Genomic DNA, 24,155 nt, shown 5'->3' on the forward strand with positions numbered 1-24,155 from the left:
ACACTGGTGAATTCTGGTGTATACTGGTGTATTCTGGTGTATACTGGTGTATTCTGGTGTATACTGGTGTATTGTGGTGTATACTGGTGTATACTGGTGTATTGTGGTGTATACTGGTGTATTCTGGTGTATACTGGTGTATTGTGGTGTATTGTGGTGTATACTGGTGTATTCTGGTGTATACTGGTGTATTGTGGTGTATTCTGGTGTATACTGGTGTATTGTGGTGTATACTGGTGTATTCTGGTGTATACTGGTGTATTCTGGTGTATACTGGTGTATTCTGGTGTATTGTGGTGTATTCTGGTGTATACTGGTGTATTCTGGTGTATACTGGTGTATTCTGGTGTATTGTGGTGTATTCTGGTGTATACTGGTGTATTGTGGTGTATTCTGGTGTATTGTGGTGTATTCTGGTGTATTGTGGTGTATTCTGGTGTATACTGGTGTATACTGGTGTATTCTGGTGTATACTGGTGTATTGTGGTGTATTCTGGTGTATTCTGGTGTATACTGGTGTATTGTGGTGTATTGTGGTGTATTCTGGTGTATACTGGTGTATTGTGGTGTATACTGGTGTATTGTGGTGTATTGTGGTGTATACTGGTGTATTCTGGTGTATACTGGTGTATTCTGGTGTATACTGGTGTATTGTGGTGTATTCTGGTGTATTCTGGTGTATTCTGGTGTATTGTGGTGTATTCTGGTGTATTGTGGTGTATTCTGGTGTATTGTGGTGTATTCTGGTGTATACTGGTGTATACTGGTGTATTCTGGTGTATACTGGTGTATTGTGGTGTATACTGGTGTATACTGGTGTATTGTGGTGTATACTGGTGTATTGTGGTGTATACTGGTGTATTCTGGTGTATACTGGTGTATTGTGGTGTATTCTGGTGTATTCTGGTGTATTCTGGTGTATTCTGGTGTATTGTGGTGTATTCTGGTGTATTCTGGTGTATTCTGGTGTATTCTGGTGTATTCTGGTGTATTCTGGTGTATTGTGGTGTATTCTGGTGTATTCTGGTGTATTCTGGTGTATTCTGGTGTATTGTGGTGTATTCTGGTGTATTCTGGTGTATTCTGGTGTATTCTGGTGTATACTGGTGTATTCTGGTGTATACTGGTGTATTCTGGTGTATACTGGTGTATTGTGGTGTATTCTGGTGTATACTGGTGTATTCTGTTGTATACTGGTGTATTCTGGTGTATACTGGTGTATTGTGGTGTATTGTGGTGTATACTGGTGTATTCTGGTGTATACTGGTGTATTGTGGTGTATTCTGGTGTATACTGGTGTATACTGGTGTATTGTGGTGTATTCTGGTGTATACTGGTGTATTGTGGTGTATTCTGGTGTATACTGGTGTATTGTGGTGTATTCTGTTGTATACTGGTGTATTGTGGTGTATTCTGGTGTATACTGGTGTATTGTGGTGTATTCTGGTGTATACTGGTGTATTGTGGTGTATTGTGGTGTATTCTGGTGTATACTGGTGTATACTGGTGTATTGTGGTGTATTCTGGTGTATACTGGTGTATTGTGGTGTATTCTGGTGTATACTGGTGTATTGTGGTGTATTCTGTTGTATACTGGTGTATTGTGGTGTATTCTGGTGTATACTGGTGTATTGTGGTGTATTCTGGTGTATACTGGTGTATACTGGTGTATTGTGGTGTATTCTGGTGTATACTGGTGTATACTGGTGTATTGTGGTGTATTCTGGTTATACTGGTGTATACTGGTGTATTGTGGTGTATACTGGTGTATACTGGTGTATTGTGGTGTATTCTGGTGTATACTGGTGTATTGTGGTGTATACTGGTGTATTGTGGTGTATACTGGTGTATACTGGTGTATTGTGGTGTATACTGGTGTATTGTGGTGTATTGTGGTGTATTCTGGTGTATTGTGGTGTATTCTGGTGTATACTGGTGTATTGTGGTGTATTCTGGTGTATACTGGTGTATTCTGGTGTATACTGGTGTATTCTGGTGTATACTGGTGTATTGTGGTGTATTGTGGTGTATACTGGTGTATTGTGGTGTATTCTGGTGTATACTGGTGTATTGTGGTGTATTCTGGTGTATACTGGTATATTCTGGTGTATACTGGTGTATTCTGGTGTATACTGGTGTATTGTGGTGTATTCTGGTGTATACTGGTGTATTGTGGTGTATTCTGGTGTATACTGGTGTATTCTGGTGTATACTGGTGTATTCTGGTGTATTCTGGTGTATACTGGTGTATTGTGGTGTATTCTGGTGTATACTGGTGTATTGTGGTGTATTCTGGTGTATTGTGGTGTATTCTGGTGTATACTGGTGTATACTGGTGTATTCTGGTGTATACTGGTTTATTGTGGTGTATTCTGGTATATACTGGTGTATTCTGGTGTATTCTGGTGTATACTGGTGTATTCTGCTGTATACTGGTGTATTCTGGTGTATTCTGGTGTATACTGGTGTATTCTGGTGTATTCTGGTGTACACTGGTGTATACTGGTGTATTCTGGTGTATTCTGGTGTATACTGGTGTATTCTGCTGTATACTGGTGTATTCTGGTGTATTCTGGTGTATACTGGTGTATTCTGGTGTATTCTGGTGTACACTGCTGTATACTGGTGTATTCTGGTGTATTCTGGTGTATACTGGTATATTCTGGTGTATTCTGGTGTACACTGGTGTATACTGGTCTATTTTGGTGTATACTGCTGTATTGTGTTGTATTCTGGTGTATCCTTGTGTATACTGATGAATACTGATGTATTCTGGTGTGTTGTGGTGTATTCTGGTGTGTTGTGGTGTATTCTGGTGTGTTGTGGTGTATTCTGGTGTGTTGTGGTGTATTCTGGTGTATTCTGGTGTGTTGTGGTGTTTTCTGGTGAATTGTGGTGTATTCTGGTGTGTTGTGGTGTATTCTGGTGTATTCTGGTGTGTTGTGGTGTATTCTGGTGTATTCTGGTGTGTTGTGGTGTATTCTGGTGTATTGTGGTGTATTGTGGTGTATTTTGGTGTATTCGGGTGTATTGTGGTGTGTTCTGGTGTATTCTGGTGTATTCGGGTGTATTGTGGTGTGTGCTGGTGTATTCGGGTGTATTGTGGTGTGTGCTGGTGTATTCTGGTGTATTCTGGTGTATTCTGGTGTGTTCTGGTGTATTGTGGTGTATTCTGTTGTATTGTGGTGTATTGTGGTGTATTCTGGTGTATTTTGGTGTATTGTGGTGTATTGTGGTGTATTCTGTTGTATTGTGGTGTATTCTGGTGTATTCTGGTGTATTGTGGTGTATTGTGGTGTGTTCTGGTGTATTGTGGTGTATTGTGGTGTATTGTGGTGTATTGCGGTGTATTGTGGTGTGTTCTGGTGTATTCTGGTGTATACTGGTGTATTCTGGTGTATTCTGGTGTATTCTGGTGTATTGCGGTGTATTGTGGTGTGTTCTGGTGTATTGTGGTGTATTCTGGTGTATTGTGGTGTATTCTGTTGTATTGTGGTGTATTGTGGTGTATTCTGGTGTATTTTGGTGTATTGTGGTGTATTGTGGTGTGTTCTGGTGTATTGTGGTGTGTTCTGGTGTATTCTGGTGTATTGTGGTGTATTGTGGTGTGTTCTGGTGTATTGTGGTGTATTGTGGTGTATTGTGGTGTGTTCTGGTGTATTGTGGTGTATTGTGGTGTATTGTGGTGTGTGCTGGTGTATTGTGGTGTATTGTGGTGTGTGCTGGTGTATTGTGGTGTATTGTGGTGTATTGTGGTGTGTTCTGGTGTATTGTGGTGTATTGTGGTGTGTTCTGGTGTATTGTGGTGTATTGTGGTGTATTGTGGTGTGTTGTGGTGTATTGTGGTGTATTGTGGTGTATTGTGGTGTATTGTGGTGTGTGTTGGTGTATCGTGGTGTATTGTGGTGTATACTGGTGTATTCTGGTGTATTGTGGTGTATTCTGGTGTATTCTGGTGTATTGTGGTGTATTGTGGTGTTTTCTGGTGTATTGTGGTGTATTCTGGTGTATTGTGGTGTATTCTGGTGTATTATGGTGTGTTCTGGTGTATTGTGGTGTGTTCTGGTGTATTGTGGTGTGTGCTGGTGTATTCTGGTGTATTGTGGTGTGTTCTGGTGTATTGTGGTGTGTTCTGGTGTATTGTGGTGTGTGCTGGTGTATTCGGGTGTATTGTGGTGTGTTCTGGTGTATTGTGGTGTGTGCTGGTGTATTCGGGTGTATTGTGGTGTGTTCTGGTGTATTCTGGTGTATTCTGGTGAATTGTGGTGAATTGTGGTGTGTTCTGGTGTATTCGCGTGTATTGTGGTGTGTGCTGGTGTATTGTGGTGTGTTCTGGTGTATTCTGGTGTATTCTGGTGAATTGTGGTGAATTGTGGTGTGTTCTGGTGTATCCGCGTGTATTGTGGTGTGTGCTGGTGTATTGTGGTGTGTTCTGGTGTATTGTTGTGTATTCTGGTGAATTGTGGTGTATTCTGGTGTAGTGTGGTGTATTCTGGTGGGCGTTTACTCACCGGAGCTCCTCTCGGTCCAGGGGAGCCTTTCTGACCAGCGACTCCTCTTGCTCCCTAAACCCACCACACAAGATCCACAGCATCCGCCATCATTTTACAGCTACAGTTTATTAAAGTAAGTATGTGTGTGTGTGTGTGTGTGTGTGTGTGTGTGTGTGTGTGTGTGTGTGTGTGTGTGTGTGTGTGTGTGTGTGTGACTGTGTGTGACAGTGTATGTGTATGTGTGTGTGACTGTGTGTGTGTGTGTGTGTGTGTGTGTGTGTGTGCGATTGATTGATTGATTGATTGATTGATTGATTGATTGATTGATTGATTGACCTAGGTCCTTAACACATGTAGTGTGTGTTCTATGTAGTGTGAAGCGTGATATGTGTGTGTGTTCATACCGGTGCTCCATCCGCTCCTGATTCACCAGGAAGGCCACGGATTCCCTGCAGAGAACAAGATCCGTCAGCCGCGCTTCATGAACCATCACACACACACACACACACACACACACACACACACACACACACACACCCCTATGATGACACACACACACACACACACACACACACACACACACACACACACACACACACACACATCATCGAGTTTGGTTCAGTTACGGGAGCCGGCGGCACTGGCGTTGTGTTTTTAGAGATCAACAATGTCACTAAAGATGTGTGTGTGTGTGTGTGTGTGTGTGTGTGTGTGTGTGTGTGTGTGTGTGTGTGTGTGTGTGTGTGTGGTGTGTGTGGTGTGTGTGTGGTGTGTGTGTGTGTGTGTGTGTGTGTGTGTGTGTGTGTGTGTGTGTGTGTGTGTGTGAGCCTGTTTATGTGGTTTATGAGGACACAAATTTGTATAACTACATGGGTATTACACTGGTATTACACTATAAATGTGGTTTATGAGGACTTATCAAATGTCCTCATAATTCAAATGGCCTTAAAAACACACTAAATTATGTTTTTTTGAGAAAGTAAAAATTCAGAATGTTTCCTGTGATGGGTAGGTTTAGGGGCAGTGTAAGGGGATAGAAAATACGGTTTGTACAGTATAAAAACCATTACGCCTATGGAGAGTCCCTGTAAACCACATAGACCAACATGTGTGTGTGTGTGTGTGTGTGTGTGTGCTCATCTGGGAGAGGTGCCCATATAAGGAGTTCCACCCTTAATGATGTCAGGGGCTGTACGATTAATCGAAAAAATAATCAGAAACCGAAATTCGGAACCTCTAACCAACGTATCATTCCCATGTCGGTTATATTGGTTTTAGTCACGTGACTCCGCCCCGCAGGCACACAGAGAGATGCTGGAGCAGTTATATTATTTTATATGCCCAGGAACACTGTAGTAACTGCATGTTCCCTTTCGGGGAACTCGAGCTGCGTCGAAACGCTGTGAGAACGCCTCTGCGTTAATGCGTCGTGAAGCGCCTGTAGAACCATTCCATCGGAAAAAAGATCGATCGTCGCCGACGTGATGACGTCGCCGACGTGATGACGTCATCAACCGGAGACTATAAAAGGTCCGCGAACACAAACAGGAACTAGCTTCTGTGCCTTCAGTAAGCGATCTGTGTGAACCTGTCTGTCTATTTGGTGTTTTTGTCTGTCTATTATCAGAGATTTTCCACCCTTTTGTTAAATATTTCATATATTAACAGAAAAAAGAGAAAATAAAATAGATAGAAATGGCGAGTGAAAGCAGCAATTTCAGAAAGTGTGTTCCTCCCTGCCCACGCTACATCACGGGCGGGGACACACATCTTCTCTGTGTTGCATGCTTGGGAGCGCAGCATGCCCAGGCAGCCCTCGAGGGGGCTGCTTGCGAGCACTGTGAGCGTATGCCACTGAGAACGCTGCGCTCCCGCCGGGCACTCTTCGAGGAGGGTGCCTCGGCTCGTGTTCCCCGCGGCTCTGGTCCCGCTGCTGCCGAGGCAGAGCGGAGGCTGCAGTCGTGGGGTTCACAATTGGATGTTGCAGAGGGGTTTGAGACGGGCACTGCCTTATCTCTGCCCTCACCTGCTCCATCCAGCGGTTCTTCTCGGGGCTTGGAAGCACGCATTGCGGTTTCTTCCCCCCCGAGAGAGCCGCCGGTGCTCCAACTATCCAGCCTCCGAGGAGGTGGACGTTGAGAGCATCGCGACTGAAGATTCGCCACTTCAGTCCCCTGCGAAAAAAAAAAAAAAAAAAGTGGACTTTACAGAGGGGTTTGAGACGGGCCCGGCCTTATCTCAGCCCTCACCTGTATCGTCCAGTGTCTCGTCTCGGGGTTTGGAAGCCCGCTCTGCGGTCTCTTCCTCCCTGGGCGGGGCACCGGTGCTCCAACTATCCAGCTCTGAGGAGGTGGACGTTGAGAGCATCGCGACTGAAGACTCGCCACTTCAGTCACCCGCTAGTGAGTTGAGGTTCTCACGAGAGCTGTGGCCAGGTTAAATATAAAAATAAGAAATGACTGGCTGGCTGAAATATCTGAATCCCATCGAAATCAGAGAGAACGAAATTAGATGAGCGATTCCTGCCCTCTCGTGCAAAGCATCAACGTCCTGCCATTCTTCCCTGACCTGCACACCGAGGTGTCTAGGTCATGGAGGAAACAAGCGGTATCATATAGAGTGTTCAGCCCACATACATCTGCATATAGTAATATATTTGGGCTGAGACACTATGGTTATGGGGCGATGCCGAAGATCGAAGAGACGCTTGCGAGCTATCTCTCGCCTTCAGCTGCATCGTCCCTGGCATTTCCCCTCCGAAGGAAATCGGTGCTTACCTCAGCACACGGTACCCGTCTTCCTTCGGTGCCCACAGGGGGCCGCGCTGCTAACCCCGCCGCTGCTAACCCCGCCTCGGAGGGCATGCGAGCAGTCAGGTCAGGTGTTCCCTGCCGGTTCGCCGTTTCAGGGCACTGCACTCGCTGCTCAAATTACACCAGAGGCCAGCCTCGAGAGGCTGGTTCCCTTAGTTTCCCCTCCGTGGGAAGACGGTGCTTACCTCAGCATACGGTACCCGTCTTCCTTCGGTACCCTCAAGGGGCCGCGCTGCCAACCCCGCCGCAATGTCGGGGCGCAGAGGGTCTCCGCGGGCCACCTGAGGGTGGTCCGCCCCCTCCTCGGAGGGCAGGGGAAACAAAAGGACGCTGAGGGTAGTCCCCTCCGAAGGGAAACGGTGTTTACCTCTGCCTACGGTACCCGTTGTCCTGCAGCGCCCTCTGGGGGCCGCGCTGCCAACCCCGCCGCAATGCCGGGGCGCAGACGATCCCCGCGGGCCACTCGAGGGTGGTCCGCTCCCCCTTCGGGGGGCTCCCGAGCAGTCAAGTCAGTCGTTCCCTGCCGGTCCGCCGCTTCAGGGCACTGTGCTTGTTGCTCAAAATACACCAGAGGCCAGCCTCGAGAGGCTGGTTCCCTTAGTAGATTTTCTAGACGAGTGGAAACGTCTATCGAATATATCTCAGTGGGTCCTGCAGATAATAGAAAAGGGGTACGCCATTCAGTTCAGAAGTCGGCCACCTCCTTTCTGCGGTGTCCTACCTACAGAGGTGGGCCTGGAGCAGGCTCTGGTAATGGCACAGGAAGTAGAGACACTCCTGCAAAAAGGGGCTATAGAGAGGGTTCCCCCTCCCAGCAGGGAGTCTGGCTTTTATAGCCGTTACTTCATCGTGCCGAAGAAGGATGGGGGCTTACGCCCGATATTAGATCTGCGGCTATTGAATCGCTCGGTGGCCAAGCTCAAATTCAAGATGCTTACACTCAGACAGATTGTAGCGCAGGTCAAATCGGAGGATTGGTTTGTCACCATAGACCTCAAAGATGCGTATTTTCATGTCTCCATCCTTCCACATCACAGGAAGTTCCTGAGGTTTGCCTTCGGGGGAGAGGCATACCAATATCGTGTACTTCCCTTCGGTCTAGCACTGTCACCCCGCACGTTCACCAAGTGTGTGGATGCAGCTCTGGCGCCGCTGCGTCTACAGGGCATCCGCATACTGAACTATATCGACGACTGGCTGATTCTAGCGAATACAGAGCAGATGGCGGTTCAGCATCGAGATGCTGTTCTCGCCCATATGTCGAAGCTGGGGTTGAGGCTGAACGCCAAGAAGAGTGTGCTTTCTCCGGCTCAGAGAACCACTTTTCTAGGTGTGAACTGGGACTCGGTAATTATGCGGGCGCAATTATCGCCAACACGCATAGCATCGATCCTGGCAGCCGCCAAAGAACAGAAGCTAGGCCGAGCCGTCACTGTGAAACGGTTCCAGAAACTGTTAGGTCTCATGGCAGCAGCGTCCAACGTGATATCTTTTGGCCTACTGTACATGAGGCCACTGCAGTGGTGGCTCAAAACAAAAGGGTTCTCCCCGAGGGGAAATCCGCTCCGCACGATCAAAGTCACGCGGCGATGCCTACGTGCTCTGGTCATGTGGAAAAACCCGCTCAGGGTCCCGTGTTGGGGGCTCATGTTCGTCGCGTAACGCTAACGACAGATGCCTCTCTCACGGGCTGGGGGGGCGACCATGAGTGGTCGCTCATCCCAGGGTCTATGGCAGGAACATCAGCGGCACTGGCACGTAAATCGGCTAGAGATGCTCGCAGTGTTTCTTGCATTGAAACAGTTCCTGCCCGACCTCAAGGGGCCACCATGTGCAGACAACACATTGGTGGTCGTCTATATAAATCACCAGGGGGGTCTGAGGTCCCGTCCGTTGGACAATTGGCACATCGGATCCTCCTGTGGGCCCAAGGGAAATTGCTGTCAGTCAGAGCAGTATATATCCCGGGGGTCCTGAATCAGGAAGCAGACAGCCTGTCGAGGCAGGGGCCGAGGCCCGGGGAATGGAGACTCCACCCAGAAGTGGTGGAGCTCCTATGGAAGGTATATGGGAGCTATTTGCTTCGGCGGAGAGTTCTCACTGCCCGCAGTAGTTTCTCTGACCCATCCAGCCCCGCTGGGGTTGGATGCCATGGTACAGGGGTGGCCGAGGCTACCTCTGTACGCCTTCCCCCCGATTGTCTTGCTTCCAGGAGTTCTGGAGAGGGTACGCCGGGACGGGGCCCAGGTACTCCTAGTGGCTCCGTACTGGCCGACCCGAGTATGGTTTTCGGACCTGATATCTTTCCTGGAAGGCTCTCCGATGGAGATTCCGACCAGGAGGGATCTACTCTCTCAGGGGGGCGGGAGATTCCTGCACCCACGCCCAGAGATGTGGAAACTGTGGGCCTGGCCTCTGAGGGGGCTAGGCTCATAGAGGAAGGTCTCTCGGCCGAGGTCGTAGAGACCATCCTTCACTCCAGAGCTCCGTCCACGAGGAAACTGTACGCTCTGAAAGGGAAACTTTTCTCAGCATGGTGCAGAGAACGCCAGTGGGACCCAGTTAACTGCCCGGTTGGTACAGTGCTGGAGTTTCTGCAGGCGAGGTTCTCGGCAGGGTTGACCCCCTCCACAATAGAGGCGTACGTGGCGGCCTTGGGTGCCGTCCACGTCCCTTTGGGTGGAGTGTCTTGGGAAGACACCCTCTGATTACACGTTTCCTCCGTGGCACTTTAAGGTTGAGGCCTGTTATGCACTCATGTCTAGAGTTTGCGCCGGGGTTTTCTCATCCCAGGCCGGGTTATGTCCCCAAGGTTCCTACGAGCCCACGGGGCCCCATTACTCTTCAAGCATTCTGTCCTCCTCCTTTCACGACGTCAGACCAGGAAGATTAATCTGCTGTGCCCTGTTAGAGCACTAGATACTATGTCCACAGAGCTGCCCTGTGGAGGAAAACTGATCAGCTGTTTGTCTGTTTCGGGCCCCCTAAGAAGGGGCCCCAGTATCTAAGCAGAGGATGAGCAAGTGAGTGGTCGAGGCCATCTCACTTGCTTATGAGGCGGCCGGGCAGCAGTCTCCACTGGCTGTCCGGACGCATTCAACCAGGGGTATGGCTGCTTCTTAAGCACTTTTGTCGGGGGCGTCCCTCCACGATATTTGTAAACGCGGCCGGATGGTCGTCTCCTTTAACTTTCGTCAGGTTCTATGAACTAGACCTGGCATCTACAGTTGGGGCACAGGTACTCTCGTAACCGTGTGCGCTTCGGCTTCACACATACGAGACACTTGGTCCTATGGCGATGTGGGTATAAGCGTTCTCACAGCGTTTCGACGCAGCTCGAGTTCCCCGAAAGGGAACGTCTCAGGTTACGTATGTAACCCTAGTTCCCTGAGGGAACGAGACGCTGCGTCGCTCTGCCATACTCCCGGCGTGTCCGTGATCACTTACTTCAGGCTTTATCAGAAGCTAGTTCCTGTTTGTGTTCGCGGACCTTTTATAGTCTCCGGTTGATGACGTCATCACGTCGGCGACGTCATCACGTCGGCGACGATCGATCTTTTTTCCGATGGAATGGTTCTACAGGCGCTTCACGACGCATTAACGCAGAGGCGTTCTCACAGCGTTTCGACGCAGCGTCTCGTTCCCTCAGGGAACTAGGGTTACATACGTAACCTGAGACGTTTTACACTGTAGGTAAGTTAATTGCTGTTCTTAAAGCCTACACGCTGCCACACACACACACACACACACACACACACACACACACACACGCACAAACAGACGGCACGAGCAAGCCCCAAAGCCAGATCCCTTTCACTTTCGTCCTTATAAAGTTTGTAAGTAAATGCATTTAAAGACTTGCCATATAGAGCATTTAAAGCGATTTTGCACTATTCAAAAACAACAATACAGAAAATGTATCCGGTGCTCAGCTTTGTTCTGTGCCGAGTTGTGTCACGTGAACTAATGCTTGCCATATAGAACATTAAAAGTGATTAAAACTAATGCCTGACATATTGTGACAAACGAACACTCAGACAGAGGCTCGCATATCACGTGAAGATCGCGCTCAGAAACAAACCACAGCTCCGTAATAAATATAGAGACGGTAGGGTTAATTCACACACACACACACACACACACACACACACACACACACACACACACACACACACACACACACACACACACACACAATCACACTCTCATTAACGCACTGAGATGAATCTAATGTAGGCGTACTGTGCGAATGTATCTGTCTCTGATGGACAACAGCAGAAATCTGCCACATAGACAATAACTGCTGAAAGTGAACAGTTTCCTTCAAGTATTTTAAAATCACAAAGAAATTAACTTTTTCATTAGAATTTTTTTTTTCCACCTTTAATAGTTAAAAATATTTACAGAAAATCCTTATCAGGAACTTACTCAAAAACCTTATAAGGGCGAAAAAATGGAAAGCAAAAAAAAAAGCAAATAAAAAAAGCGAAATATTTGTTCATTAATCATAATCAAGGTAAAATGATCAATTAATCGAGGTTTTTATTTTTTGGTCAAATCGTTACAGCCCTAATTCAGGGCCATACTCAAAAAAAAAAAAAAAAAAACTTTCCAGAAGGAGTGTGTTTGGCTCAGAACAAACTCTGTCATACGTCTAACTCATGTTGTGAAACTTTGTCCATGTTCATCATGAGACTTAACTCTTGAACAGTGTGAATAAGGCAGAATTCAGGACCCCCCCCCCCCCCCCCTTAAGTAAGAGCATGCTGTTATACACTCATTTTAGGCTAAATGTGCTTAATGATGTCCTGCTGTAATCTGAGGAGCACCACTGGCTCTCAGAGGAAGCAGATGGACGGAGGACGTCTTTAATGGATCTCAATTAAAGTCTTTTAGTGCGCTAGAAAAACAGACACTGAAAATGTGTGAATGTCAGAGAGTCAATGGTGTCCTGTTTCTTGGCAGGCTGGCGTTTGAGCAATGACGTTTCCTCGTGTAGGATTAATTGAGTGGCATCCTCTACTGCTGTAATAACAGTGAGATGATGAATGACGGATCACACGGGGCTCGATCCCGTCTGTGTGTGTGAAACACAACGTCATTATCCGCTCGACCTTCGAGCGTTGATGGTTCTTCATGCGTGTGTGTGTGTGTTAGGCTGGTAATCCCTACGTTATGGAAAACATGAGGAAAACATCTTATAAATCACACAGAATGAGTTTTTTTTTGTTTGTTTTTTGAGAAAGTAAAAATGCTGAATGTTTCCTGTGAAGGGTAGGTTTAGCGGCTGTGTGTGTGTGTGTGTGTGTGTGTGTGTGTGTGTGTGTGTGTGTGTGTGTGTGTGTGTGTGTGTGTGTGTGTGTGTGTGTGTGTGTGTGTGTGTGTGTGTGTGTGTCTTTAGCTCCGCCTCCACGGACTCGGCTGTTTTCAGAAAGAATCGGTTCAGTGTGTCGGTCTTTTATAAATATGATAAACTAAAGTCTCTTTGGAGATATGAAGGATCAGCACTGCTCTATAGATACTCAAGATTAACATCAGAACCTGTGTGTTAGGGAACCTTTAACGATTTAAGATTTAGAGATAATATATCATATTTTAAAGTATCTGACATATTCCAAACAACGTAAACATTTAAGTGACATGCATCTGAAAAAGTTACACTATTTATTATAATGCATTTGTGTGTTGAACGTGTAGCGTAACAGACGAGTCAGCATTCTGCTAACACCTAAAAACCACCACTATTTACTCCAAAGATGAAATGCAAGATTAATCCTTCCTGAATAATAACCCCGATGAGGAACCAAACTAACGTTCGTCTTTTTCTAGGAAACACAAAGTGTGCTTTAGTTTCAGAGGGTCCCGCATTAAAGCCGCCGCTCCACACGCGTGTCGTTCCGCACCTGCGGATGTTGCCCGAATGTTTGCATTCAAAACAATTAATCATCAGTCGTAGCTTCATAACCGGCTTCCGCAAGCATGAGAGAGACGCGAGGAACCGCCTGATTCAGACACCGAGAGATTACACAACCGAGGGTAAAGTCTCACCGCTTTGAAATGGAGATGCCTGCATATCATCTCGCCCTAATGAGTTATTTCATAGTGAGCGGCCTCCATCGATCGCACTTCACTCAAAGGCGCTTCCTCTTTCAGAGACGCTGAGCCACATCAAAAACCTTCTGAGGCCTTCGCGGGCTTCATTTCAGAGCAGACACGTGGACGTGTGTGAGAGAAAGAGGCTGAAAATGTAATTACATGCCAGATGAAAGGTGTCACACCTGACCACAAACACGAGTCAAGTGTTCATTTGCAGGTTGAGATGTAATGATTAGCAGCAGGAAATTACTTATTAGCCAATCACAGGCATGCTTTCAAGTGCTCAGCGAATCGTCCCAATATAACTGGAGAACCAGCTCATTACCGGCACAGGGGATTCATCCTTCAGAGAGGGATGTGGATGAATCTCTGAATCTGAGCTTAATATCAGAAGAGAAAAAAGAGCAGTTATATTCTGCAGGAAGAAAACATGCCTATATTTAGGACAATTAAGAGGTTTCGCTTTGTGGCAATATTTATATACAGTAACAGGAGAACATCTTGCAGAATCTGTGAAGATGTGAATAGTTTTAACTAAATAAGAGAGATCATACAAAATGCATGTTATTATTTATTTTGTCCCGTCTTTTACGTATAGTCCACAAGACAAAAAATGACCCATTCAGAAGTGTGTGTGTGTGTGTGTGTGTGTGTGTGTGTGTGTGTGTGTGTGTGTGTGTGTGTGTGTGTGTGTGTGTGTGTGTGTGTGTGTGTGTGTCTGTGTGTGTGTGTGCATGCACATGTGTTTGTCGGTATGTGTGTGTGTGTGTCGGTGTGTGTGAGATAGTGTGCATGTTGTTGCTTGATGATCCATGGCTGTGTTTGTGTAAGTGTGTGTAGTCCTAACCCTAACCCCAACCCACACATCCATGGATCATTAGGGAATGACACACACACACACACTCACTCACACACACACACACACACACACACACACACACACACACACACACACACACACACACACACACACACATTGTAGATCATCAAGGAAAGACACACAAACTCACACTTACACAAAGTCATGGATCATCAGGAAACGACACACACACACACACACACACACACACACACACACACACACACATACACACACATGATTAAGAGTCAAGGGTTCATATGCACACTTTTTTCATACACTAATATGCATTTTGTATGATCTGTTATTTTGTTATAATTATTCTTGTTTGCAGATTTTACATGGGGTTCACAAACGTTTTTCTTGCAAATGTAAATAAGCATAAAAAAATAATAATACAAATAATAATCACCATAGACCCTTTTCACATTCCTGGGTTTTATAGTGGTAAATGAAAGAATACATTAAATATATTTTTGTGTCCCATTTTCTCAAACAGCAAAAGAAAACCACAACAACAGTGATTTCACAACTTTCACAAAGATTCCTTAATTCATTCATAACGGCCGTGAAAAGAGAGAAATATGTTATTTTTTCCATCACTATAGACGCTGTATTAGAAACACACTCTGCATTGCAATCTGATGCACAATTAATATAATACAAACTATCAGTGTTATAAATGTACATACAATAAAAAAAATTAAATACAAAATGCGTAGCAGGATTTATGATGATGATGGACGGTTAAAATGAGGGGTGTACCGATTCGTTTGAACAACGATTCGGTTCGTATCACGATTTGAGGTTGTCGATACGATTTAAGGGCGATGTTGGTTCATTTAGAACGATTCGATCCGAACCGATTCAGTGACTTGAAATTGATTCAGTAACTTTTAAGCCAAATGTTTTTAATCAGTGTGACTGTTTTATTTCAGTCGAATCGAATGGTTGTTAAAACGAATCGTTACTCCCCTAGTTTAAATGTGTCATCACAGTCTGTGAAAAGGGTCCATCATTTATTATTTAAATCAGAATTTTTGGTGTCGGTAAGATTTGTCAATGTTTCTGAAAGATGATTAAGTGTGAAGGATTCTCTTCTGCATTTATTTGATGGTAAATACGCACGACCGGAGGAGTCCGAGCGGCTCGTTCCTCAGGACTGAGCTTCAGACGGACTCTGATTATATTAAGTGTGTGGGCGACATTAATAAGCAGACCCGGCTTGTATATTTTCTTTTGCCCACTGAGGCTGGATGTTCATTTGACACGCAATTATTTAATCTCGAATGCATGTATGGATTGAACTCAGATGTAGATCAAATAAAAAATCTATTTTTCTCTCATTTAGGCAGGCATGCAAAGCTAATGCTAATTGATTACAGATGTGAAGCTGCCCACATCTGAGGCCTCCAGGGAACTATAGTGAGAGAGTTCTGGTGAGGAAGCTAAACCGCCACACACTCACAGAAAATAAACATGTTTTCTGTCAAATGATCAGGATGTTTTGACATGCAAACACCGAGGACGAAACATTAGGCTGCTGTAGATGCTGAGAGTGATGGGAAAGTCATGCTGGCGCCCGCAGATCTGTAAACACGTTCATTTCAAGAATGTGCTTCTCTATTTAATCTTTTCTTTGCAGAGTTTTTGCAAAATATAACATCATACACTATATTGCTAAAAGTATTGGTGTTCAGGTGTTCGATCTCGTCATGGCCACAGGTGTATAACTCCAGCTCTCGGCCTGCAGACGCTTCTACACACATTAGTGAAAGAATGGGTCGCTCTCAGGAGCTCAGTGAACTCAAGCGTGGGGCCGTGATAGGTTGCCACCTGTGCAATAAGTCCATTCCTGACATTTCCTCACTACTAAATATTCCACGCTCAACTGTTAGTGGGATTATAACAAAGAGGAAGCCATTGGGAACAACAGATACTCAGCCACAAAGTGTTAAATCCCAGAGCGGGGTCAGCACATGCTGAGGGTCACAGTGCGCAGAAGTCTCCAACTTTCTGCAGAGTCAACAGCTCCAGACCTCCAGACTTCTGTGGCCTTCAGATGAGCTCAAGAACAGCGTAGAGAGCTTCATGGAATGGGTTTCCATGGCCGAGCAGCTCATCCAAGCCTTACATCACCAAGAGCAATTTCAGGGCTTGGCCATTAGTTCCAGTGAAAGGAACTCTTAGGAACTCTGACTTTGTGGGATCAGTTTGTGGACGGCCCCTTCCTGTCCCAGCATGACTGCGCTCCAGTGCACAAAGCGTCGCTCCATAAAGACATGGATGAGGATTTTGGTGTGGAGGAACTGGACTGGCCTGCACAGAGTCCTGAGCTCAACCCGATAGAACAGCTTTGGGATGAATTAGAGCGGAGACTGAGAGCCAGGCCTTCTCGTCCAACATCAGTGCCTGACCTCACAAATGAGCTTCTAGAAGAATGGGCAAAAATCCCCATAAACACACTCCTAAACCTTGAGGAAAGCCTTCCCAGAAGAGCTGGAGCTGTTAGAGAGGGTGGGCCGACTAAACCTAAAACTTTTGGCAATATAGTGTATATGTGCAGTTTTTGACAAAACACCAATTTATAAAATGATAAAACTCAGATTTCAGCCTTTAAACCTTTTTTTTTTTTTTTAGTTTCTTGTTTAGCTTTAGTGAGTGTGTAGTGTCGCTGTTTGAGCTTAAACAACATCCCCAAAGGTATGTTATTTGAGTGTGTGTGTGTGTGAGATAATCGGAGCTGCTAACAACAGCTCTTGAAGCTCCGCCCTCTTCTTGACAGTTTCGGACATTTTCAGTGTGTGTGTGTGAGAGAGAGAGATAATCGGAGCTGCTAACACCAGCTCTTGAGTCTTCGCCCTCTTCTGGAAAGGGGGCTGTTCTGTAAATTTTAGCCCTCTATCAAGAAGAGGGCGAAGCTTCAGGAGCTCGTGGGTAATATCTGCGTAATATTTCAGGTTTTGCATAGCTCAGTTGGTAAAGCATTGCAATATACAACAACATGTGATCATACGATCGTGAGTTCGATCCCAGGGAACACATGTGCTCATAAAGTGTGTGTGACTATAACTCACTGTAGGTTTAGGGATGGGGTGGGTGGAGTTGTTAGTTGTAATTAAAAACAGTATTTTTCTTAATGGAAATATGACTAATGGTGGTAAAAGTCCACACATTACATTAAAATGAACACACATTTTGATTGGTAATGACAGTCATACGTCACGTAACGCGACACGTTTATTGAGGCAAAAGTCGTAGTTAATAGTGAATATGTGTTCCCTATTCTAAACTGTTACCAAGACTTTTTGTTCAGTTTGAAACAGCTGAAGGAGATGAGTCTGTTACTTTAGGAACCGCTGTGAAAGGATTGACAGACCTTTGCTGATTATGAAGGATGTTTGTCTGCATTTGGCATTGACATGCATTTAAATACACGAGACATATTTAACAAGTGCTGTTGTTAAGCAGAATAAAAGAGGAAGAAGAGCAGGAGCGACTCACTGGAACACCTTGTGGTCCATCTGTGCCTGGCATCCCGGCGTCTCCTTTCTCTCCCTGAGGAACACACACAGATCCACGGATCAACAACAGTTTAACTGTGGCTCGCAGAATCACCTTAACATGAATTACATTTTTAAACACACTCTCAGAAAAGAAGTTAATGCTCCATTAAAGGGTTTGAAGTTAAACGAGAAGCTTGATATTAAAGTGGCTTTGTGTTTGCTTGCAGAGCCAGATCTCACTGGACACATAAAGCAGAGCCCTGCGTTGGAAAACAAGCCAGAGGAAAATATTTATTCTCCAAAACAGCTTTTGTTAACATTATGTTTAGTTCTAGCTACTAAGATAAATGCAATTTTCCAGTAAATATATCAACAGCAAAATATATGAGCAAAACAACACGATCACATGTAAATGTGTATAAGTAGTCCGAGTGTGCAATGTCGTGGAATGTATACGGCAAAACTCATTTTGGTGTGTATATGACACGCTCTGTTGGGTAGGATTAGGGTGGAGGGGGGTTCGTATGTATAATACGTCATAAAGTGCGCATCATATGCACGCAAAAAAACAGCGTAGCAGAGGCATGCCAAAATGAGTTTTGGGGTATACATTCCACGACATTGCAAACTCGTACTCTTTATACGCGTTTTCGTGAGATCCGGCTGGAGCAAAACTATGCATGATAATAAGCAAATACATATTAAGTTATAGTTTTGTATCCTATTGAAAAAAATTATAATTTTGTCTATATTTTGAAGCGTTGTCCTAAAAAAATTATCAGACATGCATACAACAAGAAAAATAAACATAATTCAGGATATATTTTTGTATATAGTGAATATTTAGTTGGGAAATGCATACATTGTCCTCCACTAATATTGGCACTCTTGGTAAATATGATTAAAGGCTGATGTGAAAATAATTCTGCATTGTTTATCCTTTTGACCTTTCATTCAAAACATTCACAAAAGTCTAACCTTTCATTGAAGTAAAACAATTGAAAGTGTGTTTATGTGTGTGTGTGGGGGGGGAGGGGATGGGGGGGCATGGGTACACATTATGAAAGAAATGTTTTCTCTATGCTACAATTATTAATTATTTGCACCCTTTTATTAAATACTTTTTGCGACTCCCCTTCCCCAAGTCATTCTCTATAGGGTTCAGGTCAGGGAGCTGGGACGGCCAAAAGCTTCAGGTTCTGCTCGGTGACATATCTGTGTGTTGATTTTGATGCTTGTTTTAGATTATTGTCCTGATGGAAGATCCAGCCACGGCTCATTATAAGATTTCTAGGAGAAGCCATCCGATTTTGATTTTGTTTCTGCTGGTGTTTGCTATAATCCATGATGCCATGTGTCTGAACAAGAAGTCCAGGACCTCCACCAAAAAAATAGACCACAACCTTAAAGAGCTAGTGTTGTATTAAACCGTGGGCATGTGGTGCTTTATATCCCTATTTAGTGTCATCTGACCACAGAAGCAGCTCCGTCTGAAACTCCAGTCGTGTCTGAATACGCTGGAGTTTGTTTCTGGATTTTCCTTAAATCCCTCCCAAACAACATGTGGTAATATAGATGCTGTTTGATCATTTTCATTTTCAATCATTTTCTTTACTCTTTCTGAGCCCAAGACTCAACTAGTCTCTGCGATTCTCCATCTTCTTTAACCACTCAAACTCTCCTCCTCGCCGCATTAGGACTATATAGACACTTGTCAGATTCACGACATCTTTAGTTGATTGAGCTTCTTAATTATTGCTCTGATGGTGTAAATGGGGACTGTCAATGCTTTGGCTATTCACTATATATATATATAGTGGATATATTTTTAAGCATAGATCTCACTATGACCTGGTTCCACAGACACGGCTTAGATTAAGCCAGGATTAGGCCTTAGTTCTATTAGGACATTTAAGTAGCTTTAAAGTGCCTTATACAAAAACATTACTAGTGTGTATTCAAAGATAAAACAACATATTTAAGATGCTTTCAGTTAAAACAGCTCAAACATGTATTTCAGTCTGTGAAACCACCAGATAGTGTCTTAGGGTGCTTTCACACCTGCCTCATTTAGTTCAGTTGAATCGTACTAGAGTTCGTTTCCCTCTTTGGTGCGGTTCGTTTGGTCAGGTCTGAAAGCAGCAATCGCACTCGGGTGCGCACCAAAAGCGGACCAAACAAGCGTACCGAGACCTCCTTGAAGAGGTGGTCTAGGTACGATTTCAAACGAACTCTGGAGCGGTTTGTTTGTGGTGAGAACGTGATCCGACCTCGAACAGAACCAACTGCAAAAGTACTGATCATTTTTGGACTAAACCAGCTGCCATAGTTAGCTGCGCTGACATTGTGTGCATGATATTATTACCTGATAGATCGTTGGCAATATTTTCGGAAGATGGAAGCATGCCAAGAGTTAATAATTAATGCACGCCTCCTCTTGAAGTGACGAGCGATGCTAATGCTGCAGTGCATTAGAGCGTTGTTTTCACGTCGCATCCGCGCTTCATTATAGAAATGTTTTGTTTCCCACACGTAAATTCTGACCAATCGAAAAGCAGTTTAGGAAATACGCCATGGCCAATGAGAGATGTGGATGTTGTCACGTGCCTGCGTTTTGGTTCGTTTCAACTGGTTCGGACCAAAGCAATCAGTGTGGTGTGAAAAGGAACCAAAAAATCTGAAAAATGCAACAATGTATAATTGTTTGCCCTTGGTTCGGACCAAATGAACCGAACTAGAGATGTGAAAGCACCCTTATTTAATGTTTTATACAGTAAATGTATCTTGTCAGCAGAAGACAGTGAGTTTATCTTGCAATGATCAGAGCTGATGCTGGTGGACCGGAGACAGGCTTTCTGTTCAACAGTCATTGGCCTTAAGTAAAGAACAAATGTTTGCCCTCCATAAAAGCTTCAAGCACACTCACTAACACTCCAGCTTTTGTGAAGCGGTTTGAAAGGCCAGGAGAAAGCGAAACGAAGAGCTTGGCATTCCAGCACGTATAAAAACATCTAAGCAAGCAAACCTTTCATTAGAAGAGCAGCGAGACATAAATGTGGACTGTGGTGGCCTGGAGCTGGACCCAATAACGGCTCCGACTCTGGCCTGACATCTGTAGGTGTGTTTGGCAACATAAAACATGTTCTATGGTGAGAAAACATTCAAAGCGTGCAGTTTGTGGAAAACATGTCTCAGACATTTAACTACACAGTTTGTCCCACTAATGTATGTCCAGCGTTAACACATGCAGGATGGCTAGACGTAAAAATGTCACGCATGTATGTGCTATAAATGTTTCCTTTCTGGTCTGAGCCTTTCTGTTTTTGAGGTGTCGTTGAGGTGTCAAGCTCATCTCACTACAGCGCCTCTACAATCATTTTATGAAGAGCCCAGAATAGTTTTTATGCGCAGAAATCACCCCAAAAATGAAATAACAACTTATATAGTGATGGCTGATTTCAAAACAAAGCTTCAAACCATTATGACTCAGTGAATCGACTCATGATTCGGATCGCCAACCAAAGTCACGTGACTTCAGCAGTTTGACACGCATCACTATATAAGTCGTTATTTAGTTTTTTCCCGCACTAACTCTATTCTGGCCTCTTCATCAATGATTGTAGAGCCGCTGTAGTGAGATGGGCTTTGTAACGACGTCTTTAGTGCCTTTATGGGTCTTGAGAGAGGAAATGACATTGGTGTCTATGAAGGCATTTCTGAGCCATCGGATTTCAACACTAATATCTTCATCTGTGTGTGAAGATGAGCGGAGGACTGACGGCTGGCCAACCACAGGAGGAATTTATCACACAATTTACATTTATGGGTGAACTAACACTTTAATGTTGCTTATATGTCTATGTGGTGTGTTTAATATGCTATCAGACAAACCAATTCATAAGTCAACACCATTGCTGAGTATTTTATCCTTAAAACTGCAGTGAACCAAAGACAGTCTCAAAAACACCGTTTTAAATGGCCGGTGTTTCTGATGTCACAAACTACCATGTACTCAATTACGTCACAAGGGGGCGGGGCTTTAGCATATCATTAACTATTCTCTGAAGCAGAGGAGTCTCAGGGGAAGCAGGTTATCTGCTATTTTTTTTTCTGTTGATATGAAAAAGGCCTTTTTCAACTGACATTATGATGCTCAACGAGTTTCTAAGGACGTTAATTTTCAGAAGACAGTCACATGGTTTGTGTAACATAGCGACATATTATTAGTTTTTTGATAACGTAGTCAAGACAAAGGCTAATCATATTCATTACTTATTTAATTACGTTATAACTTGCGTTATATGTCCAACATTGCATAGAGCACCTTTGTGCAGCAGTAAAGTTGTGGGAGTGGATCTCTGAGCTGGTGTGAGTGAGTGGAGGCGGGGCTCATCTGCATATTCCAATACAGTGTGTCATTGGTGATCAAAGATTCGTTTTAAGGGATACAATTATTGACTAAGGTCAGAAAAGTACTGTGCATGGAACCATTGAAAATGAGTCTTAACTAATCAATGCTCAACCTCGTAATCTTCCCAAAGCCGCAGGAATCACATGTGTCACCTAACCAGATGTTCATCCACCTTGAAAAGTGAAGTCCTATCTCCTTTTCTGTTCTTTTCTTCCAACTGAAGGACAAAATTATGTGTATGATAACACTATACATACTCACAGTCTAAAGTATATCCCATAAAACTGTCCATGAGCACAGACATATTCCACATTGGCGGGATGAATTCTACATGTAGACAACTGTAGTTAACTTGTCTTTTAAAAAGGCATCTGAAAAAATAAACTAAGTGCAATGCATGTAGTGTCACTCGTTTCATTTGAAAATGAATATTGTTGTTGTTACAGGGCTCTAATTTGGGTTTTTTACAGATTTTTTACTCAGACCCAAAGTGCGTCACATAAAGCTGTCCCCTCAGCTCTAAATTGAGTCTTTTTCACTGCTTATTGCGCTTAAACAGTCAAATACACAAAAAAAATGTATGTCAAAATCTCGGTGTTGGCGATTATTAACGTAAACACAGTCAGTTTTAAGTGAACGCAAACAGTTGAGAAAGAAAACGGATGTGTATCAGTGTCGTCAGGTCTTAAAGTGACAGCAGCCTAATAAACCTGCTGCCAAATTAAGAGATAAAATGTCCGTATAAGCAGTTTTTTTTCCCCATGGTATAAAATAAATAGATGAACAACTAGTTGACTTGAAATATCTTAAGTTAGTGGCATATTGTTCTTAATGCCATCATTTTAATTCGTTTTTATTAATTGATTAAAATAAGTTAACTTGATTGACTTAACACAAATATATAATAAATCAAGAAATCATATATACTGAATATATATAAATGTGTAACCCCTACTGTTTGGACCGGGACTCAAACCCGGGTCGGCCGGCATGAGAGTCGGACGCTTTAACTAGGAGGCTAAAGGCTGCAATATCTAGCATATCTATATCTATCTATCTATATCTATCTATCTATCTATATATATCTATATCTATATCTATAGATATATATATATATATAAAATCCCCTCAATTATTGCTTCTTTTTGTGAATTTTTGCCCAGTTTCTCTTTATAAAAACAAGTCGTTGTGCCATAATTGTAGCAGAAATGCTGAAGGACATATGTATTCTTTGGGGACTTTGAAAATTGTGTTGGACTTTGAGTCGAAAAAGATGAGAATCATGTGACGGCGCGACTGCAGAATTACAGACTTCCGTGCCTCAGAAGTGTCGGTTTTGATATAATTGTCCAGTTTCTCACAGCGTTTCGAGACTAAATTGATTCAGACATATAATTTCAGGTGTGTGATGTGCCAGAAACAAAAAAGAAGTTGGCTACTTCAAAAACCTTGCTTTCCAAAACATCACTTATGTTCCTGTAAATCTATGGTGTGGATGTGTGGTAACATTGGTGGCAAAAACATGTTTAGTTCAGTACAAAATATGGACCAAGTGTCCAGCTCGGCTGCAGAACCTCAATGGAGTTTAAAGCATGTTTATGATACGTCATCATAAGTCTATATTTCCCTCACCGTTGGTTATTTACAGCAAGGGCACGTCTCAGATTCTGACAGACACGTGAAGTAGAATAAACATTTCTGTGCATTTATAAAGCGCTATTGTGTGAGTGCTATTAAATACAGCCGTTTCTGTCTTCTCTGACCGAGTAAAGAGTGCACACCACTAAATATATGACCATCCAGAGCAGTGTGTTTCAGCAAAAGAGGTTTTAATCATGAGGAAAACAATATGGATGCTGCTTTGCAGTTAACACAATACGCTTTTCTTTTACTTCTATCATTATGTTTTCCAAATCTATAGAAAGCTCATTTTAAGAGTGTAAACCTGTAGACTATACACTGTGTTCTTACTGTAAA

At 43.9% G+C, this 24,155-nt stretch overlaps 1 protein-coding gene across 1 annotated transcript in view; it reads right to left on the minus strand.

The window, feature by feature from the left end:
- Positions 1-24,155, minus strand: part of si:dkey-225n22.4 (collagen alpha-1(XXI) chain) — an 87,310-nt gene that overhangs the window by 19,297 nt on the left and 43,858 nt on the right. The window contains exons 17-19 of the mRNA XM_067435470.1: positions 17,766-17,819; positions 4,898-4,942; positions 4,512-4,565 (exon numbers count right to left, since the gene is read on the minus strand). Coding sequence (XP_067291571.1) covers positions 4,512-4,565; positions 4,898-4,942; positions 17,766-17,819 — 153 coding nt within the window. The remainder of the gene's footprint in view (positions 1-4,511; positions 4,566-4,897; positions 4,943-17,765; positions 17,820-24,155) is intronic.

This window comes from Pseudorasbora parva, chromosome 24 (assembly GCF_024679245.1).
Source record: "Pseudorasbora parva isolate DD20220531a chromosome 24, ASM2467924v1, whole genome shotgun sequence".
Taxonomy (NCBI): Eukaryota; Metazoa; Chordata; class Actinopteri; order Cypriniformes; family Gobionidae; genus Pseudorasbora; species Pseudorasbora parva.